This window comes from Zootoca vivipara, chromosome 3 (assembly GCF_963506605.1).
Source record: "Zootoca vivipara chromosome 3, rZooViv1.1, whole genome shotgun sequence".
NCBI classification, from domain to species: Eukaryota; Metazoa; Chordata; class Lepidosauria; order Squamata; family Lacertidae; genus Zootoca; species Zootoca vivipara.
This window is the reverse complement of record NC_083278.1, coordinates 41,609,062-41,632,654: the sequence shown is the minus strand read 5'-3', so window position 1 is coordinate 41,632,654 and position 23,593 is coordinate 41,609,062. Positions and strand designations below refer to the sequence as shown.

At 41.2% G+C, this 23,593-nt stretch overlaps 2 protein-coding genes across 5 annotated transcripts in view; both read left to right on the top strand.

The window, feature by feature from the left end:
- Positions 1-11,359, top strand: part of MAP3K7 (mitogen-activated protein kinase kinase kinase 7) — a 35,524-nt gene extending 24,165 nt beyond the window's left edge. For 2 of the 4 annotated variants that reach the window (XM_060272599.1, XM_060272601.1), the window contains 5 exons: positions 521-585; positions 3,005-3,119; positions 6,057-6,118; positions 7,341-7,453; positions 10,481-11,359. In XM_060272599.1, coding sequence (XP_060128582.1) covers positions 521-585; positions 3,005-3,119; positions 6,057-6,118; positions 7,341-7,453; positions 10,481-10,661 — 536 coding nt within the window. In that variant the 3' untranslated portion in view covers positions 10,662-11,359. Of the gene's footprint in view, positions 1-517; positions 586-3,004; positions 3,120-6,056; positions 6,119-7,340; positions 7,454-10,480 lie in introns of all 4 variants that reach the window. The other 2 variants (XM_060272600.1, XM_060272598.1) reach the window with 1 other exon arrangement.
- Positions 11,360-11,976: 617 nt separating this feature from the next.
- Positions 11,977-23,593, top strand: part of BACH2 (BTB domain and CNC homolog 2) — a 259,533-nt gene continuing 247,916 nt past the window's right edge. Inside the window, exon 1 of the mRNA XM_035109378.2 lies at positions 11,977-16,720. The gene's annotated coding sequence lies outside the window, so the exon portion shown is untranslated. The remainder of the gene's footprint in view (positions 16,721-23,593) is intronic.

The following is a 23,593-nucleotide window of genomic DNA, read 5'->3' as shown; positions in this document are numbered from 1 at the left end:
TATAACTGGAATAGAAATTGGGTTGGCCTTTCCTGTGAGAGAGAGCAAAATTACGATCTGCAGGTCAGTACTGCTGATTACTCATTTCACTTACTAATCCAAAGAAGTGAGAAAATTGGAAGCATCTTATCACAGTAGCCTTGCTCTAGAAATCCCCATAACGTAACCTCCTTGAAATAGATGTCGTCATCAGTGCCAGCCCCCCAAGCACTAAGCCTGTTAAAGCACATGTGACAGAAGATGGTGAAGGAAAGTGCAGAAGCTATTCATGGGATAGGAGTGGTTATTGTATTAGGATATGCTTTCTGTTGACACGCCAGTGTGCAGGGTGTTTTTTTTCCTTCTTAAAACTTTGCAGCTGTCTTTCTGCTCTCCCCCACTCCTCCCCATATACAAACACACTCTTTCTCTCCCTCTCGCTGGATCTGTACAAATTCCAAGCTCTTTCTGCAACAGTCGCACCCTTATTTTGTTTGAGTGCATTTCAGCTCCTTTTTTTCTCTCTCTCTCTCATCAGCAGGCAACGGACAACAGAGGCGCAGATCTATTCAAGACCTTAGTGTTGCTGGGACAGATTCCAACCAGGTAAAAAAATATTTTCTTGAAGATCATAGTTGGTTTATTAAATGATTGTCTAATTTCATTTTATTTTATCTTACTTTTTTTAAAAAATGTTTATGTGGGTGAGTACAGCTTTGAAGAACCTCTACCATAGTTCTGTACTGCGTTAAAGATGCTTAAACTGGCAAGAAAAGTCTCAGAATATTGGCTCTCCTTTTCTATAGTCTAAAGTATATTTGCTTGGGTAAGACTTAGTAATGGTATAACAAGCCTATATCCCTATGCATGCTTCCAGGTATGAAAATGGCATTGTGCTTAGTAGGAATTGGTTCCAAGCGAAACACACCTAACACGCCTAAAAAGATTGCAAGTTCTGTTAACGCTACCCATTGAAAATGTTTATTGTTGATGCATATAATGCTGTTAATTAATTTTTAAAAAACTATACTACTTGCTATTTGGCTAAATTTGAGAGCAATTTCTTGCCTGCACAAACCTTTATTTATAAAACTTAGAATTCTTCAGCTTCATTGCTTTACTGTAAAACTTTTCAAAACTGATGTGGATTTGGAAGCTCAAACTTGCATTTAGGGAAAATACAACTGCTGACTTATCCGTAGTTTCACCTTGTCATTTGAGGTGACATTTCTGAGTACATATGCACATACCAAAGCCATAATACCTCATCCCTATGTCCTTAGTGGCTTAGAGTGAAATCACTGGAAGGGGGGAAATGAAACCCTTTACGTTTTGTGTTTTTAATTTTTATACCTGAGCTAATGGAATGTCAGGCTTAAAACGTCAGCAGCATGAGTAACATTAATTTGTTTGTTTTGAATATGGTTAGTGTCAAACTAGTAATGGCAGCGTGCATGCTGCTTAGGTGCTTTTCATCTTAATTTTTTGTGAAACTTGTGAGCATGGCCTTCATAATCAATACTTGTGCTCCACCTGTATTTGTATCAGCATAGAACAGGAATTAAATCTTTCCTCCCCATTGAGATGGGAGCCCACCACAAGCCAACCAGAATCTTGGTGCAAAGTGTTTAACAACATTAGTCCTTCAATAAATTCTCTGTATAGATTTTAACAACCATCAGTCTGGGCATTAATGCTTATACATTACCTATGCATGTGTTATAAGAAGAAGAGACCCACTGGGTCAGACCAAAGGTCTATCGAGTCTTGCATCTTGTTTCCATTAGTGGCCAACCAGATGTCTCTGGCAACCCTGCAAACAGGACATGAGCATTCTAGACGTCTTCTGCTGTGGTTTCTCAGTAACCAGTATTCAGAGTCATGCCGGTTCTGATCCTGGAAGTGTAGCGAAGGTGTAATGTAGCCATTGATAACCTTAGCACCTTTCCTACTTTGGGCTCTAAAAAGCCCATCCATAAATGTACAGAGAAGTTTTGATTGGACTGGAGCAGGGCAGAGGTAAGAGGTGTACACATTCCAAAGGATGGGCAACACTCCTCATTTTCCATGACAATAAATTTGTCCCTGCTAACTTTATTGCCCTTTATGGCCGGTTCTTGTAATTTTGTATTTTTCAGCAGGGTTATTGTGTCTGATGCAATCTTGTCCCAAGAATCATTTCACTTAATCCAGCCTATCATTCCATGTTTATTTGGTTGATGAATAGTGCTATTTATTTTCCCAACAGATCCTGTTTTTATTTACATGATGTTACACTATTATTATTTATTTATTTATTTATTGAATTTATATACCGCCCTATACCCTGTGAACTGTCTTCAGGGCAGTTCACAGAACAAAATCAGAATATAAAACCACAAATATATAATCAAAATAAAAACAACAGCCCAATAACCCCCCCCAAAAAAAAAAACCCCACCACATTTTAGAAGGGTAGAACCCAGCCTCTGAGGGCCAAACTTAAACATCCATAGCCCTGGTATGCAATTGTTTTTTCCTTTGTTCTTGAAGTTAAATAGTCAGCAGGGGCTGCAAACCACATCAGTATCATGGCATGGGGAAAGGGGGACTTTAAGCCTTTGCTGCATTATGGTGTCAGTCTAAACTAAGGATGGGAGGCCACACCGGCTATTTTCAGTGGGAGGAAGAATATGTCCTTTGGCACCAAGTGGGTAGGTTGGAGAAGAGGCATTGCTGCTTTTTTAGCTCTACTCTTTTCTGACAGCAGTATATTCCCCTGTCCCCTTCACTAGAAAGTCCCTGAGCTCTGATGAAACATGTAGAAAAACATCATGGAAGAATGTCTCCCAAAACTTGTGGACTGCTTCACATGTTTTTTATATTATTGTTTTCTTTATTTCGAGGGAAAGCAAACCTCTCAAATGTTCGTGAAAATTAACTGATCTCGCAATCAAGAAATTTCAGGTTTTCAACAGTGTTGTTGTGAAATTGCAATGTGCTTAAGATAATTTGGTTTTTTTAAAAAAAAAATGTATTTGTACAGGAAAGCAGGAACAACAGTAGATCATCTAGTCCTAGTGTGAGAATGATCACTACCTCGGGACCAACCTCTGAAAAGCCAGCTCGCAGTCTTCCATGGACACCTGATGACTCCACAGGTAAAGTTCGGTTTGGGTTGGGGAGGAAGTATCAACGCTCGCTCTTGAGAAGTATTGTGTTTGCGTAGTGATTTACACACAAGGCTTGTTTGTATTAAACTTTTATCAACTTCAGGTTCAAAATCAATGTGAGTCCCTGCTAGGCATCTACTATAGGGCAAGTGAGTGTGTTGCTGCGGCTCCTTATTTGGCCTCTTGTGTCCGCACCACCATCATCATAAACTTTATTTCACTAGCCAAAGGCCACCGCAACTCAACTGCATCACAGAGGGAAAGAAAGTTGCTGCTGTCAGCTGCTCACTGGCTCGCTCTCCATCAGTAGTGCTGAGCCATGGGAGGGCCAGGTCCATTGTGGGCGATCATTTATGCAAAAACCTGGAGCCAGGACTGTCGGACATTGTGCTGTGTGTCAAATTTTTGTTACAAAATGTGTTCTTCCAATGCTGTATGTAAGTTACTTTTTAGCATAAAACATATAATAAAAACAAATTGCACATCATTTATGTGCATGCCTTCATTTAAGACAGGCTTAATTGATTGTTAATGTTGCCCTACATCAGACTCTCCCCAAGTTTATTCCCAGTGCTTCTACTGTTAATAACTACATTGACCTCAGTAAAGGCAATTACCACCTGTGTTGTTGTTTAGTCGTGTTCAAGTCTTTGTGACCCCATGGACCAGAGCACACCAGGCACTCCTGTCTTCCACCTATACTTCTAGCATTATTACATCCAACTGCAAAATAATGTAGAAATGGACATTTTGTATACAGTGTACTGTAATCAAACTGTTGTTTCTTATTAGATAGTAAATGTCCAATTCTTGTGATAATGAATACTCAATATTAGGAAAGAAATGCTTTGTAAATGTGACTGTTCCATAATGATTCCCCCCCCCCCCAAGCTAACCTAGAGAAACAACTTTTACCAGTGGTTCACATACTGCTGCAAAAGTGCCTTGGGGTTTTTTTCGGGGGGGGGTTATAATCCAGCAACATATAAATTTTATGAAATAAATAGCACCTCCAAAACGTGTAATAACACACATGGTCCAAAAGCACCAACTTGTTATTTTATTTGGGGGAATTTATATCCTGTCCCTGGGAATTCCCAGGGCAGCTTCCAACATGGCATAAAACAACTATAAAAAGCACACTAAACAAAATACAAAACAATAAAATTAAAATCCTGAAGAAAGCATAGCAGATTGGCAATCCAATGGTTTATATTATAAAAAATTTAGCCTGGTCCCCAGTCGTCGTTGTCACACACACACATTCATACCCTTTCTGGAACGAAAAATCCTTTACTACGGTATTTCTCAAACAAAAACAAAGATGCCCAGCTTCTTTGGGAAGAAGAGATCATAATGGGATTGTTGAACAGACTGCTCATCCCTGCAGATATAACTACAAAAAGGTCCCTGTTCTGGACTCCTTCCCTTTAAGAGGGTGCTGGAGTAGGGAACGCTTCTGGGAGCTGTATTCAGCTACCCTGCTGCACATATAGGACTGCAGTGTTTGTGCATGCCACATGCACAGCTGTGCACCTGAAAGGATTGTATCTTTTATGAGTAACAGAATACCAGTACCTTGTTTTCACAACAGAGAATCCTCATTGCCTATGCAAATTATGCCTTGACTTAAGAGAACAAGGAAACTTATGCACATGAGCAGTTCTGTATGTGCATGAAAAAAGATGTTATTGCTAGCATCTTGTAGATTCCTGAGGGCCATTGTAAGCAAATCCTATTACAAAATCCTGCATATACAATACATGTGGAGATGGCAGTACTGAAACTGCAGTATTGTTTTGCTCTTTGTACTGACATTTGTGTAAGGAGTTAATCACCCCAATATTGCTATTTCAGCTGGAGGGCTAAACTGGCTATTGTGTGATTTTTCTCCTTACGGATCAATACTAGCTTGTGACAGCAATGACTGTAAAAGTCTTAGTGTTGTTGTTTAGTCGTTTAGTCATGTCCGACTCTTCGTGACCCCATGGACCAGAGCACGCAGGGCACTCCTGTCTTCCACTGCCTCCCGCAGTTTGGTCAGACTCAAGTTGGTAGCTTAGTAACTGTCCTTAAAATAAGGACGACACTTATGCCCTGAATTTTCAATTGTATAATTTTAAAATTCTATAAAAAAATTCCTTCAGTAGCACCTTAAAGACCAACTAAGTTTTTATTTTGGTATGAGCTTTCGTGTGCATGCACACTTCTAATTAACTTTGGTAATTTTATCTGCTTAGTGTACATGTTTGCCTTTTAAAATCAAGTTGCAAAAGTCAGTGGCTGGTGCAAAGAAATCTATCTGCCTTTTGCAAACAGATTTGGATTGATTTTTGGGGTAGATTTGGATTGCTATTTTTCTGGTCCCCACCCCCCAAACCACTCAGTAGACCAAGTACAACACAATGGCCATTTACATTATTGTATGATGAGAGGAAGAGCGACCTTTTTATGTGGTTTTGAAATTGAACAGGCCTAGTTGGAATAACACTCTAGAAACCTTCTGTATGTAGATGTAAGCTCCTTGAAAAAAGAATACGAGGATGTAATAGCAACAAAAACACTATTTTTATAAATATCTCTCCACTGCACCCATTATTATTCGACTGCTTGAAAGCACATAGATACTAAAGGTACAGGATAGGTATCTGACATTAGTACACTCCAACAGCTTTACAGTTCTGTGTGGTTATAGTGGCTCATTAAATACTTCACTGCATGATCAGTTAGTATAGTAAGCAAGCCATGAATGCAGTCGTCATGCAGAGAGAGATAACAGGTGCTATGTGGCACTTAGTCATGTGAAAGTACCCTCTATCATTTCCTCATGAAACCAATGTCTATGTGGGACTTTGAGAATTTCCAACATGTATTGATGTCACTTTGCACACTTGAAACTCAAAATATCTGTCTTTTTTCCAACAGATACCAATGGGTCTGATAACTCCATCCCAATGGCATATCTCACATTAGATCACCAATTGCAGGTAAAATCATTCTGTAATTTCCGTTTTTGCTTAATATGTTTAGGCCACCTTTAATGGCAAACTCTCTTTTCCAGGCTTCTTACAAAGAGAAGCATACAATACACAACCTATTAATAAATTTAAAAAAAAACAGATGATACAATTCTCTATCTTCAATATTTTGGCCATTTTGGGGGGTGGGATGGGGTAATTATACTAGTGTGCATGCAGGAGTCAAGCTTAATTTGGGTCAGTTAGCATGTGTATGTTTAAAATAGTTTTGTTTTGGTTTGTTTTTTTTAAAAGAGTAATGTTGCAATTGGTTTTGCAAGGGGGTGGGCTTACAGGGAACAGCCACCCCTCATCAAATCCAGTTCTTCGAATGGCTCTGACAACAGCGGAGGGGCAGGAGACAGGAAGGAGGAAGTGAGCGGAGCGGGGCAGGGCAGGGCTCAGGCAACATCCAAGAGCACTGCCTACAGCCTGTGATGCCAGCAAGGGAGGAGGGGCCAGCAGAGAGTTCTAACGGGGAAACAGCAGAGGGGCATCCTTTCAAATTCACCCCGGAACAGAGGCGATCAGTGGCTCGCAAACTTAGGGGGCAGAGATTTGGGATCCCCAAACTACTCTGCTGGAGGAGGAGCCGGAAAGCGCCATTGGGAGAATCTGATGATGCTGAGTAGACATGTTTTCATGAAGCTCTTGCACTGTAAATAATATTCACAATAAAAGTATTAAAGACAAGATGGTTTGCAGTGTCATTGCTCGAGGGTAGCCAGCAACCTCCCTGACAGGTTTGATTAGCCAAAAAGCTAGCTATGCAAAATGTAGTCTTTGGTCTTTATGTCTGAATAAATTGACCTGATGCAACGAACTGCTGCCCTGACAACCCAGCTCAGAAAGTTAGAGTTACATCTTGCCAATACTAGCCTCTTATCCCACACTCTGTGCTGAAGAAGTACCAAGTAGCAGCGCATTGGTAACTGCATGGTCACCCATCCCAGGGATGACGTAGACATCCAGAGCAGGATGGGCTGCCACTTGAAACACTTCATCAGTCATGATGATCGCTAAATAGTTGCCCACATATATTTATTTTACAGATTATAAAATAATACTCTGGTCTGCGAAGATGGTTTCTGGACATAGTTTAGTTCCCTTGAATTTAAAAAGAGAGGGTTTGACATGCTGTGTGTTGAGATAACGGTTGATTCATTTTTAACATGTTTGATTTTATTTTCAGCCTTTACAGCCATGTCCAAACTCAGAATCTATGGCTGTATTTGAACAGCACTGTAAAATGGCACAAGAATATATGAAAGTTCAGACAGAAATTGCATTGCTGTTGCAAAGAAAGTAAGTGGTAAAATATGTTCCCTTTTTGTTCTTGTGTGATAATTTTACTGAATCTAAAGTGTAGATTAACACAGTATTGCATTTTTTAAAAAAGTTTTAAAAACCCTACTAGCCTATATTGCTTCTAAAATGGCAGCATTTTCTTGTTTTCAAGCATGATTCTGGTTATGATTAGTTTATAATACTAGGAGTCTCTGTAGATGAATTTGTAATCTGCTTACAGAAACAAGAAGTAGAACATGTAACGGTATGGTGCCCTGTTTTGTGTCATGTCCCAAGGTTGAACTATCTTCTTCACTTGCTTAGAATGGCAGATTGGGCTGATAATTATAAGTATTTCACATGCAACAAGCCATGGAGTAATGTTTCTGTACTTCCTAGTGAGATACAGAGTCCCATTTCATAGAACAGGACAAGTCTGGGAAGGCCTTGGAAATTCCCATGATTCCCAAACATTTATTTATTTATTTCTTTATTTCTTTATTTCTGTTTATATATTATTCTTCACACAGGATCACAATGCAGTTTACAGCTAAAATACAAAATAAACAACTGCAAAAACAAATAAACTAAAACAGTACATAAAAATAATCAAAACTATTTCATAACATGCTGGTGCCATGATTTGTGTCTTTCCCAATTTAGAGCTATAGGAGTGACGACTGGCTCATTCCTATCATGGGAGCATCCCCCAAGATGGTTGCTGCAATTCCAGAGTCAACCTCCATTTCTCCTCTTCTTTTCCCAGTTACTTCCCCAATGGCCTGTGACCATAGCTCAGCATTCCACCTCCCAGGCAGCAGTTCCTACTTTTGACTGTAGGACCATTTTTTGTGAGAGAGCAAACAACATGCTCTTCAGTTCCCAAGGCAGTCAGCCATTCCAAACCTTGCTGCCGTGAGCCATGTTACAACATCACTCTTTTCTCTGAGTGTTAAGTGCCACTCACTCTCCAGTCTTAGGGGAGGCAGCTGGTGCCCATCTTATGGCAAATGTGCTTCCCAGCTTTCATCATTGAGAGTGCATCATTTGGAGCAGTTGCAAGGTAGTACAGTGGACCCTCCAGATACGAACTTAATTCGTCCTGGGGGTCCGTACTTACCCCGAAAAGTCAGTATCCAGAGGTGCCGCTTCTGCACATGTGCGCAGAGCACTTCTGCGCATGCGCGAAGTGTGCAGAGCGTTTCTGCGCATGTGCGCACAGCGATACCCAGAAGTATACACTTCTGGGTTTGCCGTGTTCGTAACTCAAAGTTACATTACCCGAAGGTAACATAACCCAAGATACCACTGTATTCCCATTTCTACTTCACAGGTACATCTCTAAGAGAGCACTGTGGGGCAGCTGGACTCTAAACAAAGTAGATTCTTTAAGACCCAGAAGAAAACTCAGAGAACTAGTTCACTGCAACTCTGCCTAGAATATTTTCTCATCTAAAATTAGAGGCTGAAAGTGTTTTGAATGCTTATCTCATCAATTAAATGAAATGACAGTTGTGAAAAAATAGTCTACGTGACTCTTGCCTCTGCTATTTTAACAAGAGTTCATCTCAATATAGAATGAGACCTATTTTGAGAATGGTGTAAAAAGGACAAAACCTAAATAATCTTTGAGACTATGAGCCTGAATAATCTTCTGGAATAATAGTATTGTTAGTTTGCTTTTTATTCCACCCTTCCTCCCAAGGGAGCCTAGGGTGACAGGACACATGATTAAACATTTGAAAACACACAACTGAAAACTCTGGTCTCAGGGTTTCCAGGAACAGTATCTCAGTCATCAAATAGCTAGGTGGATATGAAGGTTTTTATTCTCTCCTTAAAGTCAATAACAAGGGAGACAGATGCAGCTCACCAGGTCGGAGATTCCACAAATGGGGAACTGCCACTGAAAAGGCCCTGTCAGAGGTCACTGCCAACCAGACAGCCCTTAGTGGCACTTGTGTCATATAGGGCTTTCTATGCCAGTACTAACACCTTGAATTTAACTTGGTAGCTTACTGGCAGTCAGCACAGTGTTTTGAGGACCACTGGTGACATATGGTCCCATCAGGCTGCCTCATTTACCAGCTTAGTGACTGCATTCCACACTAACTCCAGTATAACCCCACATACAGCACATTGCAGTAGTCCAGATGAGAGGTTAGTAGAGAATCGACAACTGATGCAAGGCTATTGCAATCTAGGAAACACCATAGCTAGCAAATTGGCCTGAACTGGGCAGAAGCACTCCTAGCCACAGAAGCCACTTGAGACTCCAGTGATGAGTTAGGATTCGAGAACACTCCCCACTGTGGGCAGATAGAGGCACTGACTTCTGGATGAACCTGTGGCCAGATCATTGCCTGTTAATTTGACATTGACTATTAATTGTGATCCTACATGCAGGAGTCAGAACTTGACGCCTATATTAAGTTCTCCTTAAAATCAAACTGATAGTTGCTTTGTGAACATCTGCTTCATGCAGTGCATTTGTCTAGAACTGCTGCATACCTGAACTGAGCCAGTGACAAGTACAGCTTCACTAAAACCACACGAGAATTTCATACATAATTTTGTGACACACAATTTTGGCATCCAAAAACTTGTTAAATAATAGACTAAGTTATACTACTAACATACTAACAAAATATTGGTGATCTTCTGTACTTCAGCAGACATCTGCTACTGAACTAAATACTGTTTTTCCCTCAATGAACTTGGGGCTTGTTTATACTGCTCCCTTGCCTAATTTTCAAAATTAATGTGCTGTTGTATGGTACATGGATAGTTGTGGACACACACATACATGCCATTGCACATGCATACTTAAATGGGATGTGAAGGAGACCTTGCTACTGTACCCTATGTGGATTACTTTACAAACCTCTGTGAAGTATATCAGATAATCTTTGAGACTTTTTTTTAAGTAAACAGCAGTCTTGGTAGATAAATGTGAGTATCAATTAATTTCTCTTTGTAGATAAATGTGAGTATCAATTAATTTCTCTTCAGAGTCTAATGTTAACTTTTCAAAATTTAATTTAGGCAAGAACTAATAGCAGAACTGGACCAGGATGAAAAAGACCAGCAAAATACATCACGTCTGGTACAAGAGCATAAAAAGCTTTTAGACGAAAATAAAAGTCTTTCCACGTACTACCAGCAATGCAAAAAACAGTTGGAAGTTATCCGAAATCAGCAACAAAAACGTCAAGGGACATCATGATTCAGTGGGACTTCAAATTGACAATGTTGCACAGAAAAACTTCTTTTTAAAAATTATCCCTTAATATGACATCTGAGTGTTCCCTTATTGGTGTGTGCTGAATGTGTAGACATACCTGCTGCTCTTCCAGCATCAGTCCAGTATCCTTTTTATTTGATTGAACATTGAGTTGTTTGAGAAAGGTATGAGCAGCTACAGGAATTATCAGCAGCACTAAACAGAAAACAAAATGCAATGAACTCTGGCTGTTTGCATGCCCCTCGTGTGATGGCTAGCCTACCAAAAGTGATTTAAGTGGCTGCTAAATTGTAAGATCTTTTGGTGTTAACGCAATAGGAACAGTATAGACCCCCCCCCAAGGCCCATTTTTAGAATGTTTTTGTTATTCCCCCATCTCGGACTGTTAGCAAGAATCAGTCATTTTCCAGGACTCCACCAAGCACGAGAGCTGATGCTGGCGAAACACTGCATCCTTTTGAATATGGGAAGTCTAAGCTGAGGCCACCATCACTGGTTGAGCGCTTGATCACCCTGCATTTTGACTAAAATTTCTTGTAATCATGCTATCATACAATCCTGTATTTTCTTTACATTTGAGAGTTAAAGAATGGAAAGATATGGTGAAGAAGTTTATCAAGCCCGTATGTTCAAATTGAGGATAAAGATTCAATAAGCCAAATGGATCCAGTTACATTGTGTATGGTTAAGTATGGACATGTATAAAATTGGTTCATCTCTTGAGAGTTACCACATTGTAACCTGGACACTGGGCACATTCCTTTAAATCAGGGATGTGACACTTGAGGCCTTCCAGATATTTTGACCTACAACTCCAATCATCCTTGTCAGCTGGCCATGGTTGTGGGTTCAGCAACAACTGGAGCCCCCAGGTCTCAGCTTTAAATGTCCTGATGTAGCAAGAGAGAAGGTAGTTGCAATCCCCCCCTGAATCCTGTTCTCTACACCACTCTTTGCCTTGTCAGTTGTGAGCAGGAGGATTACAGGTACACAGCTACACAATGGGTAACGTGGATGATGGGATTCAGCGGGGGAAGAAGTAAACAGCAGCTACCTTCTCTTGTGTTGCAAGAGATTATAAGGAATATGGTCAGACTGCAAGATCACAACTCTGCTGCATCTTAGAATAATCAGAACATTGCCACCTATATTGCAATCGCGGAGTTGGGAAGGGGAGAGAAAAACCACCATGAATGTGCCTAAGCTCTCTCACTAACCACCACCTTGTTTTTAAGAAAACAAACTCCCACAATTCCATACAGTGATTTTTAAAAAAATTACTTTTAGCCCCATTAGAATGGATGCCCCCCCACTCCCAACACAATCTGCTTCCATGTTGCGTGGGCAACATGATGGTGGTTGGGAATTGGAGAGCAAGGTGGTGAAATGGTGGGTCTGAGTAAAAAACCATGTCAAGTGACGTTTCGTACATAAAATGCCTATTGTCTTCAGAGTCTGAAGCAGAAAGGCTGCATTTTGACAATATTTTGTCATGTCAGTACTTTGAACCACAAAGATTAGACATGAATTCTTTTGTATATATGTAAATATGGCCCAGTGTGATGAGAGGGAGGAGTTACTAATTCCAACTATAGATTTTGTAAGTCAGAAAATCATTAAAGTTATGGCTCACAACCTGTGGTTAGAATTGTCCAAAAGGAAGACATACAGCCTTACACATTTCAAATGTCCATCGTTCTGTGGGTTGACACAGAGAATCTGGATAACTTTCAGTCCTAGTTGAAATATGCAGCCTGATTCTATGCAAGTTTCCTTAGCGCTATGTCCAACTGTATTCTCTGAGGCTTATTCCCAGGGAAGCATGTGCAGTGTTGCAGCCTTAATATGGCAATACATTTCTGGAACAGCTATGGTTTTAAATAACTTGAAACTTACAAAACAAAAATGGTAATTGCTTCAGTGAAATATCCAAGAAGCCTCTGAAAGATGAACTGAAAAATGTTGAGCTTTGACTCAAGCTCGCTTTTCACAAAACAGCTACCTATGAAAGGTTTTTTAAGTAACTGCACACATTTGCCACTGTATACCATACCCGTGCACATTATTGTTCACAGAGGCATGGAGGAAAACATACAGTGGCTTCTACAATATCTGGTGAGCCATTGTGCGCAGATGCTGCTTTCATGTGAAACAGACCTTGGAAAAACCAATCTGGTCAGGAGCCATTCCAAAATACTCAGAACTCCCCCCAGTTATAGTGCAATACTATGCTTATTTGCCAAGAAGTGTGTACAGTGGGGCTTACACCATAGTAAGTGTGTGCAGGATCCTACCTACTTGCCCTAGTAGTAAGTCTCATTGAGCTAATGACTTCTGAGTAGACAGGTATAAGGTTTCACTGTATGTGTGTCCTAACTTTATCCTTGCCCTCCCGTGATTCTTTAAACGATGAAGTATTGCTGACTTGTTCACAAAGATTACCAAACCTAAAGGTCTGTGTTCTGAAAGCAGCCCCTTCAACTTTAAAATAAATCTATTCTTGGCAAGTTCTCAAAGTTAAAACCCATCTCATTTTGTCTAAATAAAGGGGAGGGTTATAATTCCTGAAACCTTAGCATATAATTTGATTAGTTAGCTGAAACTGATATTGGGATCAACTTAAGGGCACACACTATTTTTAGCAAAATGTAATTGGCAAGGAAAATAACTATAGTATTAGGAATAGCTCAAAGTTATCCAAAGCATTGCTATCTGCACACATCTGTCAGGTTAGCCAAATGGATGCAGTTGTGGTGCATCCACTTTTATCAGTAAATTTGAGTAGGACTAAGCACATCTGTATAATAAGCATTGAAATTTGACTTTTTCTCACATTATAGGCTACAACCTCAAGTTGTTTCTGGAGCAATCCTGTTCTACTGTGTTGTGAAATAGCTTTTAAAATGTAGTCAGCATAGATAAGTTCAGGTGCTTAACTTGCAAGTTAATGGAATATCTACTGAAAGCTATGGTTTTAACTAAAATACCGTAGGCCTAGTGGTGCTGAAGACGTTACTCATAGGGATTAGCATTACTGGGCAACTCTCCTTTGCCATATAATGTGCTTTGAGGGCTATGGAAAAGCTTCATCGAGGATGATTGCTGCCGTTGTGCAAGATCCAATTGATTATTGCAGTAGATTTATATCACAAATGATTAAGCTGCACCTCAGATTTGTAGGAGCAGTACTGAAGTTATGAAGGACTGAAATGGCAAGCGGAACTATGCACTTTTGGGCATCTCTGGTTAGCTCAGTTGGTAGAGCATGAGACCCTTAATCTCAGGGTCAGTGGTTCAAGTCCAAAGTTGTGCAAAATATTCCTGCACTGCAGGAGGTTGGACTAGATGACTTATGTGACCCCTTCCAACTCTACAATTCTATGATTTTAGAGCAAGGAGTTGCTAAAATTAACAAGTAGAAGGGCTGCTTCTGTGGGAGATGCTGAAACTTTCCCAGATATCTTAGCCTTGTAGTTCCCTCTCAGCTAGGATTTGATACTAGAACAAACCCTCAGGCAGGCAGAGGGGAGTTTTTAATACAGGGATTGCAGAGGGAAGGAAAGGGGAGAGGAGGACACAGCACCCCTAGTATACACATATTTTTGGTATTCTAAATCTTTTTCACATAAATGCTTTAAATGAACAATACATTCTGCTTTGCGTCAGCTCAAATACGTCTTGGGAGCAAAGAGTGATCCTTGGTCTACAAGGTGTTTTGTATCGATACTGAGATGGAAACTTGCTGGGCTCAATATCAGTAGTATGCATATGCATATTTGTGAGGGGGTGAAATACAGCTGTGTTTCTGGTTCTGTTTTTAACAGGTTATCTTGTAGGAGAAGGAGCACTGTAAAAAAATATAAGACATCTACAAGGAATCATTTGAATACTTCATCAATCCACCCCACTACATATAAAAACTTGTCCTTTGCCTGCTTCTTTCTTATACGTCTTTTTAACTTTCTGGAATGGAGAATTTCAAAAATAGGAAGAATTACCGGGAGTGGGAGTGAGAAATGAGCTTAAACAATACCTAACAGCAGCAGGAGGTGCTAGGCAAAACCTAGATCAGGGTTTCCCAATCTTGAGTTCGCAGGGGGTTTTTTTACTACAACTGTCATCATCCCTAGCTAGCAGGGGCCTGTGGTCAGTCATGATGGGAATTGTAGTCCAAAAATAGCTGAGGACCCAAGTTTGGGAAACCCTGATCTTGACAAAAAGTAGCTGTGACAGGCCCTGTTGGAATTAATGGGGTTATGTAGTCCTGTGCTTCTACAAATCTTGTGATAATCAGAGGGGGTTTCCCCCTGAAGTTATTTATTTATTTATTTATTTTTAGTATCTGTAAACTTTTGATGTAACACTGAGTCTACTGATGTCTTTCTTGGCAGTATGGTTTTGGTTCCTTGTGCATAAGCACTGGAAGACTAAAATTTGTGTTGATATTGTTGAAGGATGGGGCTGAATGTCAGTCCAAAATCAGAGAAAGTTGAAAATGACTTGAGTAATCTACTTGGACAACTGTCCAAGAAACATTAATGAACTGCATAGAAGCAATACTGCTTGGTTATCAATGTCACTTTGATAGCCATAAGATAACTAAGCAAAGCTCTGCATCCTGCCCTGCATTTCAGATCTCTACATCAATTCCAACTGAGTGTTTTGTGGTTAGACGAGAGCTTGACATTACTTGTGAATGACACAATGCACCAACACAACAAATCACACTGGGAGCTGTGCTGGCTGGGCTACTAAGAATTTATTTTTGTAAATTAAGCAGATAAGAGGAGCACAAACATGAAGTAAGCTGCCATTTTTATGCACTTTTCTGTCAGCACCTGTGCTTCAAATGACAGCCCAGGGCAACAGCTGAGGGCCAGCAAATGGCTTTTATGGAAAAGCTACCGCCTCCTTTACTGATAGGCTTCCAAAATTTCCAGAATTTTAAAGAAGCCTGGATCTGCAGCCAGGCTTTGTGGTTCCGTTCCAGTGTCCATATGGATGTATACTACTATAGTCATTTGAACATAAGTCCCATTGAGCCCCACAGGGCTTACAACTGGGTAGACCTGCAAAAGAGTCAGTGACTCAGTGGAATGTGTGAACTGCCTCCATCAAAAAGTATGGGGCAATAAGAAGTGAGGAAAACACTCTGATGACTTTCAGGCATCCAACCCATCACAGTGTTGATGAGTGACAGAAAAAAAAAACAACAACGAGCATGCCCTTAAGGGATTTGGGGGTCCTGGAAACTGTCTTAACTAGAGAGAAAATTCTAAAATTGGTTGGTAGGTGTCACAATCACCCTACAATTGTAAGCAGAGGTCAACCCTGCTTCCAGATTTAACTTGGCTCATAATCCCCACCTACTTCCCACACTGTCACAATCTAACCAGGTTGTAAAAATGGTACAGGGAGGGGCTAGCAGGATTCAAGCCACTGGCTGCTTAAGATGTTATTTCAGGGCTGGTGTCAAGGCTGGGCACCTGTTGAAGGCCCACCCCACAGCAGAGAGCCTGCTGGCCTGCTCCTCTTCACCATGGCAACCTGCTTGCTCACTTGAATGTTGCTCTGGCCTAGAGGGGATGGGCAATCAAACAACTGCAGTGGTTAGTACAGGGAGCATTAGATGCTGCTGCCAGCTTGCTCATTAGCTCTGTTCGTAATAATGAAAATTTTATTGTTTATACCCCGCCCATTCCTCAGCAAGGAAGCAGGAGCAGCTGGCAACAATAGCAGTGAGCAAGCAGGCACACTGTGGGGAGGGTGTGTGTGGAAGATGTCTTGCTCAAGGCCTTCAGCCCTAACCAGACTGACAAGGCAGAAGCAGTTAAGACAACCATTCCATCTTGAAGTCATTGGCACTAGCCTAGGCAAAGGGTTTGAGAAAAGTATCCACAGCGCTGGAGGGAGAGCTTTCCAATGCTCGGATTAGGAAGCATTTCCAGCGGTTGTACATTAGCAGCTAAGAAAAATGAAGAGTCTGTAAGACTTTGGGCAGTCCTGGAGTTGAACCATCATCACATCATCTTCTCCACTGAGTAAGTATCTGTGCACTCAGCACAATGGGCAAAGCCATTTTCATCTCACGCAGTGAGCAGTGACAATGTCCAGCCTTATTTCATTTGGCTGGAAGGGGAGGGGGGGAAGCAGCAGCTGCTCTTAGAGACGCATCAAAAGCTTAACATAATAGCACACTTGCCACTGAACACTGCAGTGGTTGTTTTCCACCACCAACTATAATGATGCAATATTGGCAAGGCATTTGTTAATGTGAGGTGGACATTTGCGGCCTTCACAATTACGTAAATAAAAATAAGTCCTCCACCCCTGCTTTCAAGGATCACATCAAGTGCCTTGCATTCTAGCACAGGTGTAATCTGTTGTTTGTGACTTGTCCTAGGCAAGAGCAATTCAGCTTTTAAGACGCCTGCCTCTTGGCTTGCTACACTCTGTTCATGCTCCCACAACTCTAGTTACACATTCTCACCACCTCTGGCTTCCAGTTTCACCACACTGCTGTTGCCTGCCAGAAATGTCTGCCTCTTGAGTTGTTCCCCCACAGCATAATTTACAATTTCTAGCTTCTCTGTATGGAAGATCTGACCAGACCACAGGGTTGTTGTGAAGATACTATGGGGGGAGGAGAACCATGTACACCACTTTGATCTCTTTGGAGGGCAGTTGGGTTATAAATGCAGAATTATTGTTTCTTTAGGAGGCTGTCAGCTGTTCCCAAAAGATAAATGATCACATATTTTGCACAGATAAACACAACCCTTCTTGAGGTGTTTTTTTTAAAAGGAAAAGCAAGATATAAATATTTCAAACAAACAGTTTGGCCTTAATGATGAAGAATCCTTTGCCTCTGGGTAGCATTTGGTGAGAACAAAGCATTGAAATGTTATACCTGAGAGGTTCTTAGATTCAAATGTCTTGGAAGACAAGGCTTGAGTTGTGTGGTATATGAACGCCTGCCTTGACTGTTAGATTGGAGATACAGCTTTTAAGTACATCCTTTAATTATATATTTAAAAAACCCACAAATACACACCTAACCCTTCTCAAGTTGTCATTGTAACAGAATTACCACACTTGAAGAGCTGAAATATATCATGCACTGGAAGTTCTTGGTGAATCACGCAGAGAGCTCTAATACTTTAGAAGATTTTTCCTTTATTTTTACAAAAGGCTGCCCTTTTTCTTTCTCCTTTCCCCCACACTTTTTGTACTTGACATATTTGGCTCAAAGGATCTTTCCAAATGTTAAGGGCTAGTTTTTCATTGCAGCATATGGAGAAAGAGTCTGAACCCAAGCAGAGCCAATGGCTCTCACGCTGCAATTTGTCGGAGAGCCAGTGTTGCCTGCCTGCCAAACATTAATAGCTAGTATTTATCTGACGAATGGCCAGGATGTTTAATGTTCTATAGAGAATGCCTCACAATAGAGCTTTTACATATGGCAGGGGTAGGGAACTTTCTTTAGTCTGAAGACTGTATTCCTTTCTAGGCAACCTTTGGGGGCTGGCAGCCACATACCAGTTGTAGGAGGAGCCGGAGGCAAAAGTGGGTGGAACAATGACTGTAAATGTTTATCTTTGTACTAGTTTCTAGACATCCTCTCACACTCTGTCCTCCATCTGGACAAACAGGGATCTTTACCAGAGTTCAGGGGCACATTACAGCCTGACAAAAATACTCATGGAAGTTGTGACGCAAAGCTGGTGAGGAATTTGGCCTGGAGAGAGATGGTGTGAGAGGCAGGTATGTGGCCACATTTGGCAACCGGGTCAGAGGTGCTCCACGCCTGCCCTGACATGACACAGATTAGTGCATACTTTCATCACTTTGCATCTGCAGACTGGTAGATTAATATGCTACCAGATTTTTATATGTGGGTGTTAATTTAAGACCACACTGCTTGTTATCCACAGCCATGCCAGCATTTTAGAATTCAGAAATTGAACATAAAATAACATCATGTTGAAAATATATACACAAGATCACTGATATGTCCAAAACTTAAACAGGCAACAAAGAAATTAGATAACACACATAATACAAAATATGGACAGCAGCAGCCACAGTCTCCCCCTCCCCTTCTGTGGAAGCCTCTAACAAATCACTAGCCCTTTGCCCTGAACCCCTGGCCTACCTGGCAGCAAGTCAGTATGCAAAGTTCAAAGTCTGAGGATTAATCTACACAAGCAAAGTACAGAGGCCAAAATTCAAAGGTCAGGAAACACAATTCAGGGTCCATTCAAGTAGCCATGTCTGAAGTCCAGCAGTCAGGATATAGCCCATGTTGTTGTTGTTGTTGTTTAGTCGTTTAGTCATGTCCGACTCTTCATGACCCCATGGACCAGAGCACGTCAGGCACTCCTGTCTTGCACTGCCTCCCGCAGTTTGGTCAGACTCATGTTCGTAGCTTTGAGAACACTGTCCAACCATCTCATCCTCTGTCGTCCCCTTCTCCTTGTGCCCTCCATCTTTCCCAACATCAGGGTCTTTTCCAGGGAGTCTTCTCTTCTCGTGAGGTGGCCAAAGTATTGGAGCCTCAGCTTCACGACCTGTCCTTCCAGTGAGCACTCAGGGCTGATTTCCTTAAGAATGGATAGGTTTGATCTTCTTGCAGTCAATGGGACTCTCAAGGGTCTCCTCCAGCACCATAATTCAAAAGCATCAATTCTTCAGCGATCAGCCTTCTTCATGGTCCAGCTCTCACTTCCATACATCACTACTGGGAAAACCATTGCTTTAACTATACGAACCTTTGTCGGCAAGGTGATGTCTCTGCTTTTTAAGATGCTGTCTAGGTTTGTCATTGCTTTTCTCCCAAGAAGCAGGCGTCTTTTAATTTTGTGACTGCTGTCACCATCTGCAGTGATCATGGAACCCAAGAAGGTAAAATCTCTCACTGCCTCCATTTCTTCCCCTTCTTTTTGCCAGGAGGTGATGGGACCAGTGGCCATGATCTCAGTTTTTTTGATGCTGAGCTTCAGACCATATTTTGCTCTCTCCTCTTTCACCCTCATTAAAAGGTTCTTTAATTCCTCCTCACTTTCTGCCATCAAGGTTGTGTCATGAGCATATGTGAGGTTGTTGATATTTCTTCCGGCAATCTTAATTCCGGCTTGGGATTCATATTCTGGCTTGGGATTCATAACCCCTAGTGAAACCCAAAGCACAGTCCTGTGGAGGTCCAGGAGCATCAAAGTCAAGGTCCATCAACATGGGAAGTTGAGCAGACAAAGCACCTCAGCTCTGCTTCCCTTTTGTACTTTGCATCCGGACTTGATGAGGCATGTAGACCCTCACTTGTTCTAAGCCTACTCCAGCTGAGAAATCACACACTTCCTCCCAGAGCTAGTGAGCCCCACCTGGCCAGCTAGGGAGCTGGGCTGTGGGCCCTAGCCTGCCTCAGCCACCTAGAGCACCACTCCCGCAGCTCCCTACACCTCATAGAATCATAGAACTGTAGAGTTGGAAGGAATGGTATACAGTACAATACATGATTCTATGTCTGATCTTCTATTACTATGATTTTAAATAATTTACAAGTGTCTTGAACAGATTGGACTCTTGACTCCTCCCTTCACCTTTCTTCTATCTAACTAATCAACATGTTTTCATAATATTCCAGGTTTTGAAATTAAACAGGACCCTGTTGGGCTTTCTGGGTAATTTCCTATTTTCACGTATGTTGGATCTGACAGCTCTGAGACAGTTCAGTCACTGTTCCAAAGCAGTTCAAACAACACACCAGATCCTGAGCACTCTTCAGACTAGAACCCAAACTTTCCTCTTCCAGCACCTTCCTGCCCCATCCCTGTACCCCACAAATTATCACCTCCTCTAAAGCTCCATCATTTACTGTATCTAGAAATGTTGTGTCTTTGTGACCAAACCCCAAAACTAATTTACTCAATGTGGGGGTAGTTAATATACAGTGTACTATATAAAGCAGAATAAACAAATCACAGGAGCAATCTGGATTTCTATAGAGGGTGTAAAGAGAGACATGAAGGTAGTAGTAGTAGTAGTAGTATTACTATTATTAATTGAATTTATATCCTGCCCTATACATGGGGGTCTCAGGGCGGTTCACAGAACAAAATCAAAATATAAAACCACAAAATATAAAATGAAAATGAAAACAACAACCCAATTGTAGCAATGCAATTATGCATAGTGAGGCTTGGCTTCTGAATTGGGTGAGGATAAATAGGAGTTATTATTGGGGGCACAGCAGCACTGTGGGTCATAAATTCAGTAGCAGTGTATCTGCTTTGCATGCAGAAGATCTCATGTTCAATCCCCGGGATCTCTAGGTAAAAGGGAAAGGTCCCCTGTCTGAAACTCCGGAAAGCTGCTGCCAGTTCAGTTGACAATACTAAGCTAGATGGACCAGTGGTCTGATTTGATGGAAGGCAGATTCCTTTGTTTGTATGCTCCCTCTCATATGTTCTCAAGTGCTTTGAACATTCTAAAGTGCTGCCTAAATGCTTACACATTACTATTAGCATTAACATTAGTATTATTAGTATTATTTCAGAACCTCTGCACCACAGCAGGTGGAAAGCCTTGAGGGTCCAACCCCCTTTTTAAATTGTTTAAACAACACAAATGCCTAGGAGCACATTAACTCTCTAAACAACTGGAAATCATTTTCCAGGGCTGCCTGTTCAATGAGAGCCATTCAATTCCTTGAAATGCAAGCTATTTTCGAGTCATTTAGCGCAGCAAATGGGACAGGTCCCAATCTGTTTCTTCAAATTTCTGTAATTCAAAAGGGACATAACTGCATTTTTTATTCTAATGATCATTGCAAACTCATGTAGAAAATGTAAATGCACAATTCAGAATGATCTTGCAGCGCAAGGCATAGCCTCTATTAATGCGTTCCAATTTGTAATTCTTTACACAGTATGAGATTGGAAAGCTGTGATTAAAATTAATTAGGTTAAGTAAAGTTTATCCCCCCCTGAGCACTGCTGTTTGAAGAAAGAAATCGTACAACACTCGCTACATCTGGCGCTGCAGGAAGCAAAAGGCATCAGGCAGGAGAGCGAGGCTGCTTAGCTAGACGTTCCATGCTGCTTATTTGGCACACCTTACGCACCATGTCCTCTCTTCCAAGAGCTAATTGAGACTAAAATACTTGCTGACACCTTGCAAAATTTTAACTACTATCTGTGGATGTCACAGAAACTGGTCACTGAAACAGTTATTTGGGGCAGGGTTGTTTATTAAGAAAAAGTGAGAGAAGAAGCCCTGCCTTAGTGAATGGTGAGGCTCCTTCCTTAAGGATCAAAGATATCAAAGAGTAAGAAAACACGCTGTCGGATTTTCATTGCAATATTCAACTGATTAAAGCTTTAGTAAAGCACACAGATCTCAGTTGCTACTAGGCATGGTACACTTTTTTAAATGAGATAGATTAGATATAGATATAGATCTATAATTTGCACATGCTGGCATGTTAGCATCACATTCTCCCACACCCTTTTGGAAAGGTGAGCCATTACCGTAGCTGCCTTGCCAATACGGTTGGTGCTTATGGCGGAACGCAGGTACACAAAATTGTCTACTACCTTAAGCATGTGGTCACCACTGCTGATGCATGGAGTGCTATCAATCTCCTGACCCAGGATGTTGGTCTTCATCAGGCTGAACTCCCTGCAGTCTTGGGCAAAGCGGTTGCTGAGTCTCTGTAGAGCTTCCACAGTGTGTGCTGTCAAGGCTGCATCATCCGCAAACTGCATCTCTTGGGAAAGGACAGGCCACATCTTTGTCTTGACATGGAGACATGTGGAAGACCCCTGTTGCTCCTTGAATGAAAGTACACACCATCTTCAATCAAGCTAAAGGCATATGAGAGCGTGAGGGAGAAGAATATGCCAGACAGAGTTGGGGCAAGAACACACTGAAAAACTCAGCCCTGCTATGAAAACCTAGAACGTATTGACCCTCCCAGGGCGGTGAATCTGAAGCCCTCTACATGTTGTTTAAGTCACGTAAGGTTGAACCAGCAGAACCAGTTATCACATATGTTGACAGATGTGCTGTGAAATATGTTAAATCCACTAACTTAATACAGAGCTTAATCCTGCTTTGAAGTATCTTTCAATATTTTAAACACTAGATGGCAACAGACACATTGCTTTATTCAATGAGGTTGAAGAAACAACCTAAAATCAGTTATGACAGTGAAAAGCATAACCTGGAATTTAAATTTCTTGTTCCCAAGCCCTGCTCATTATGCCTACCTTGCTACATTTCTATCACAATTTTATATAGTCCATGATCTGTGCCCTGATTATTGTAATGTCAATTCTGCTGAAATTCTAGCCCCTCTGAAACATATGGGAAAGGTCTAGTGGATTTCAGTGGGGCCAGGGTATTTTTCATTTTTAATCTTTCTTGGGAAACGTTGAAGTTGGGTGGAGGGCAGGGGGAGATTTACTCCAGTGCAACACTTGTAGTTCAATGTTAACCATGCTTACTCAAAAGTAAGTTTCATTTATTTCCTCAGCGCTTTATTTCAAGTAAGTACGCTTCGAATCTCAATTCATACCAAGAAACCTGAACTCAAATGACAAAAGCAAGATATTCCACCTAGGGAGAAAAATTATAGTCTGTTGTAAAACATGCTCAGCATGCATCCCATGTTCAGCCCCTGGCATATCCAGCTGAGAATCCAAAATAGCTTCCTTAAAGACATATGGCTGGAAAATACCTTCTGCCTGAAATCTCCAAGAGATGCTGTCTTTGAAACAGACTATGGGTAGATCCACTTCATGCATTTAAAACACATTCAATGCACATTAAAAGCATGTGACTCGCCTCCCCCCCCAAAAAAAATAAATAAATCATAGGAACAGTAGTTTCCTCCTAATGCAGCTACAATTCCC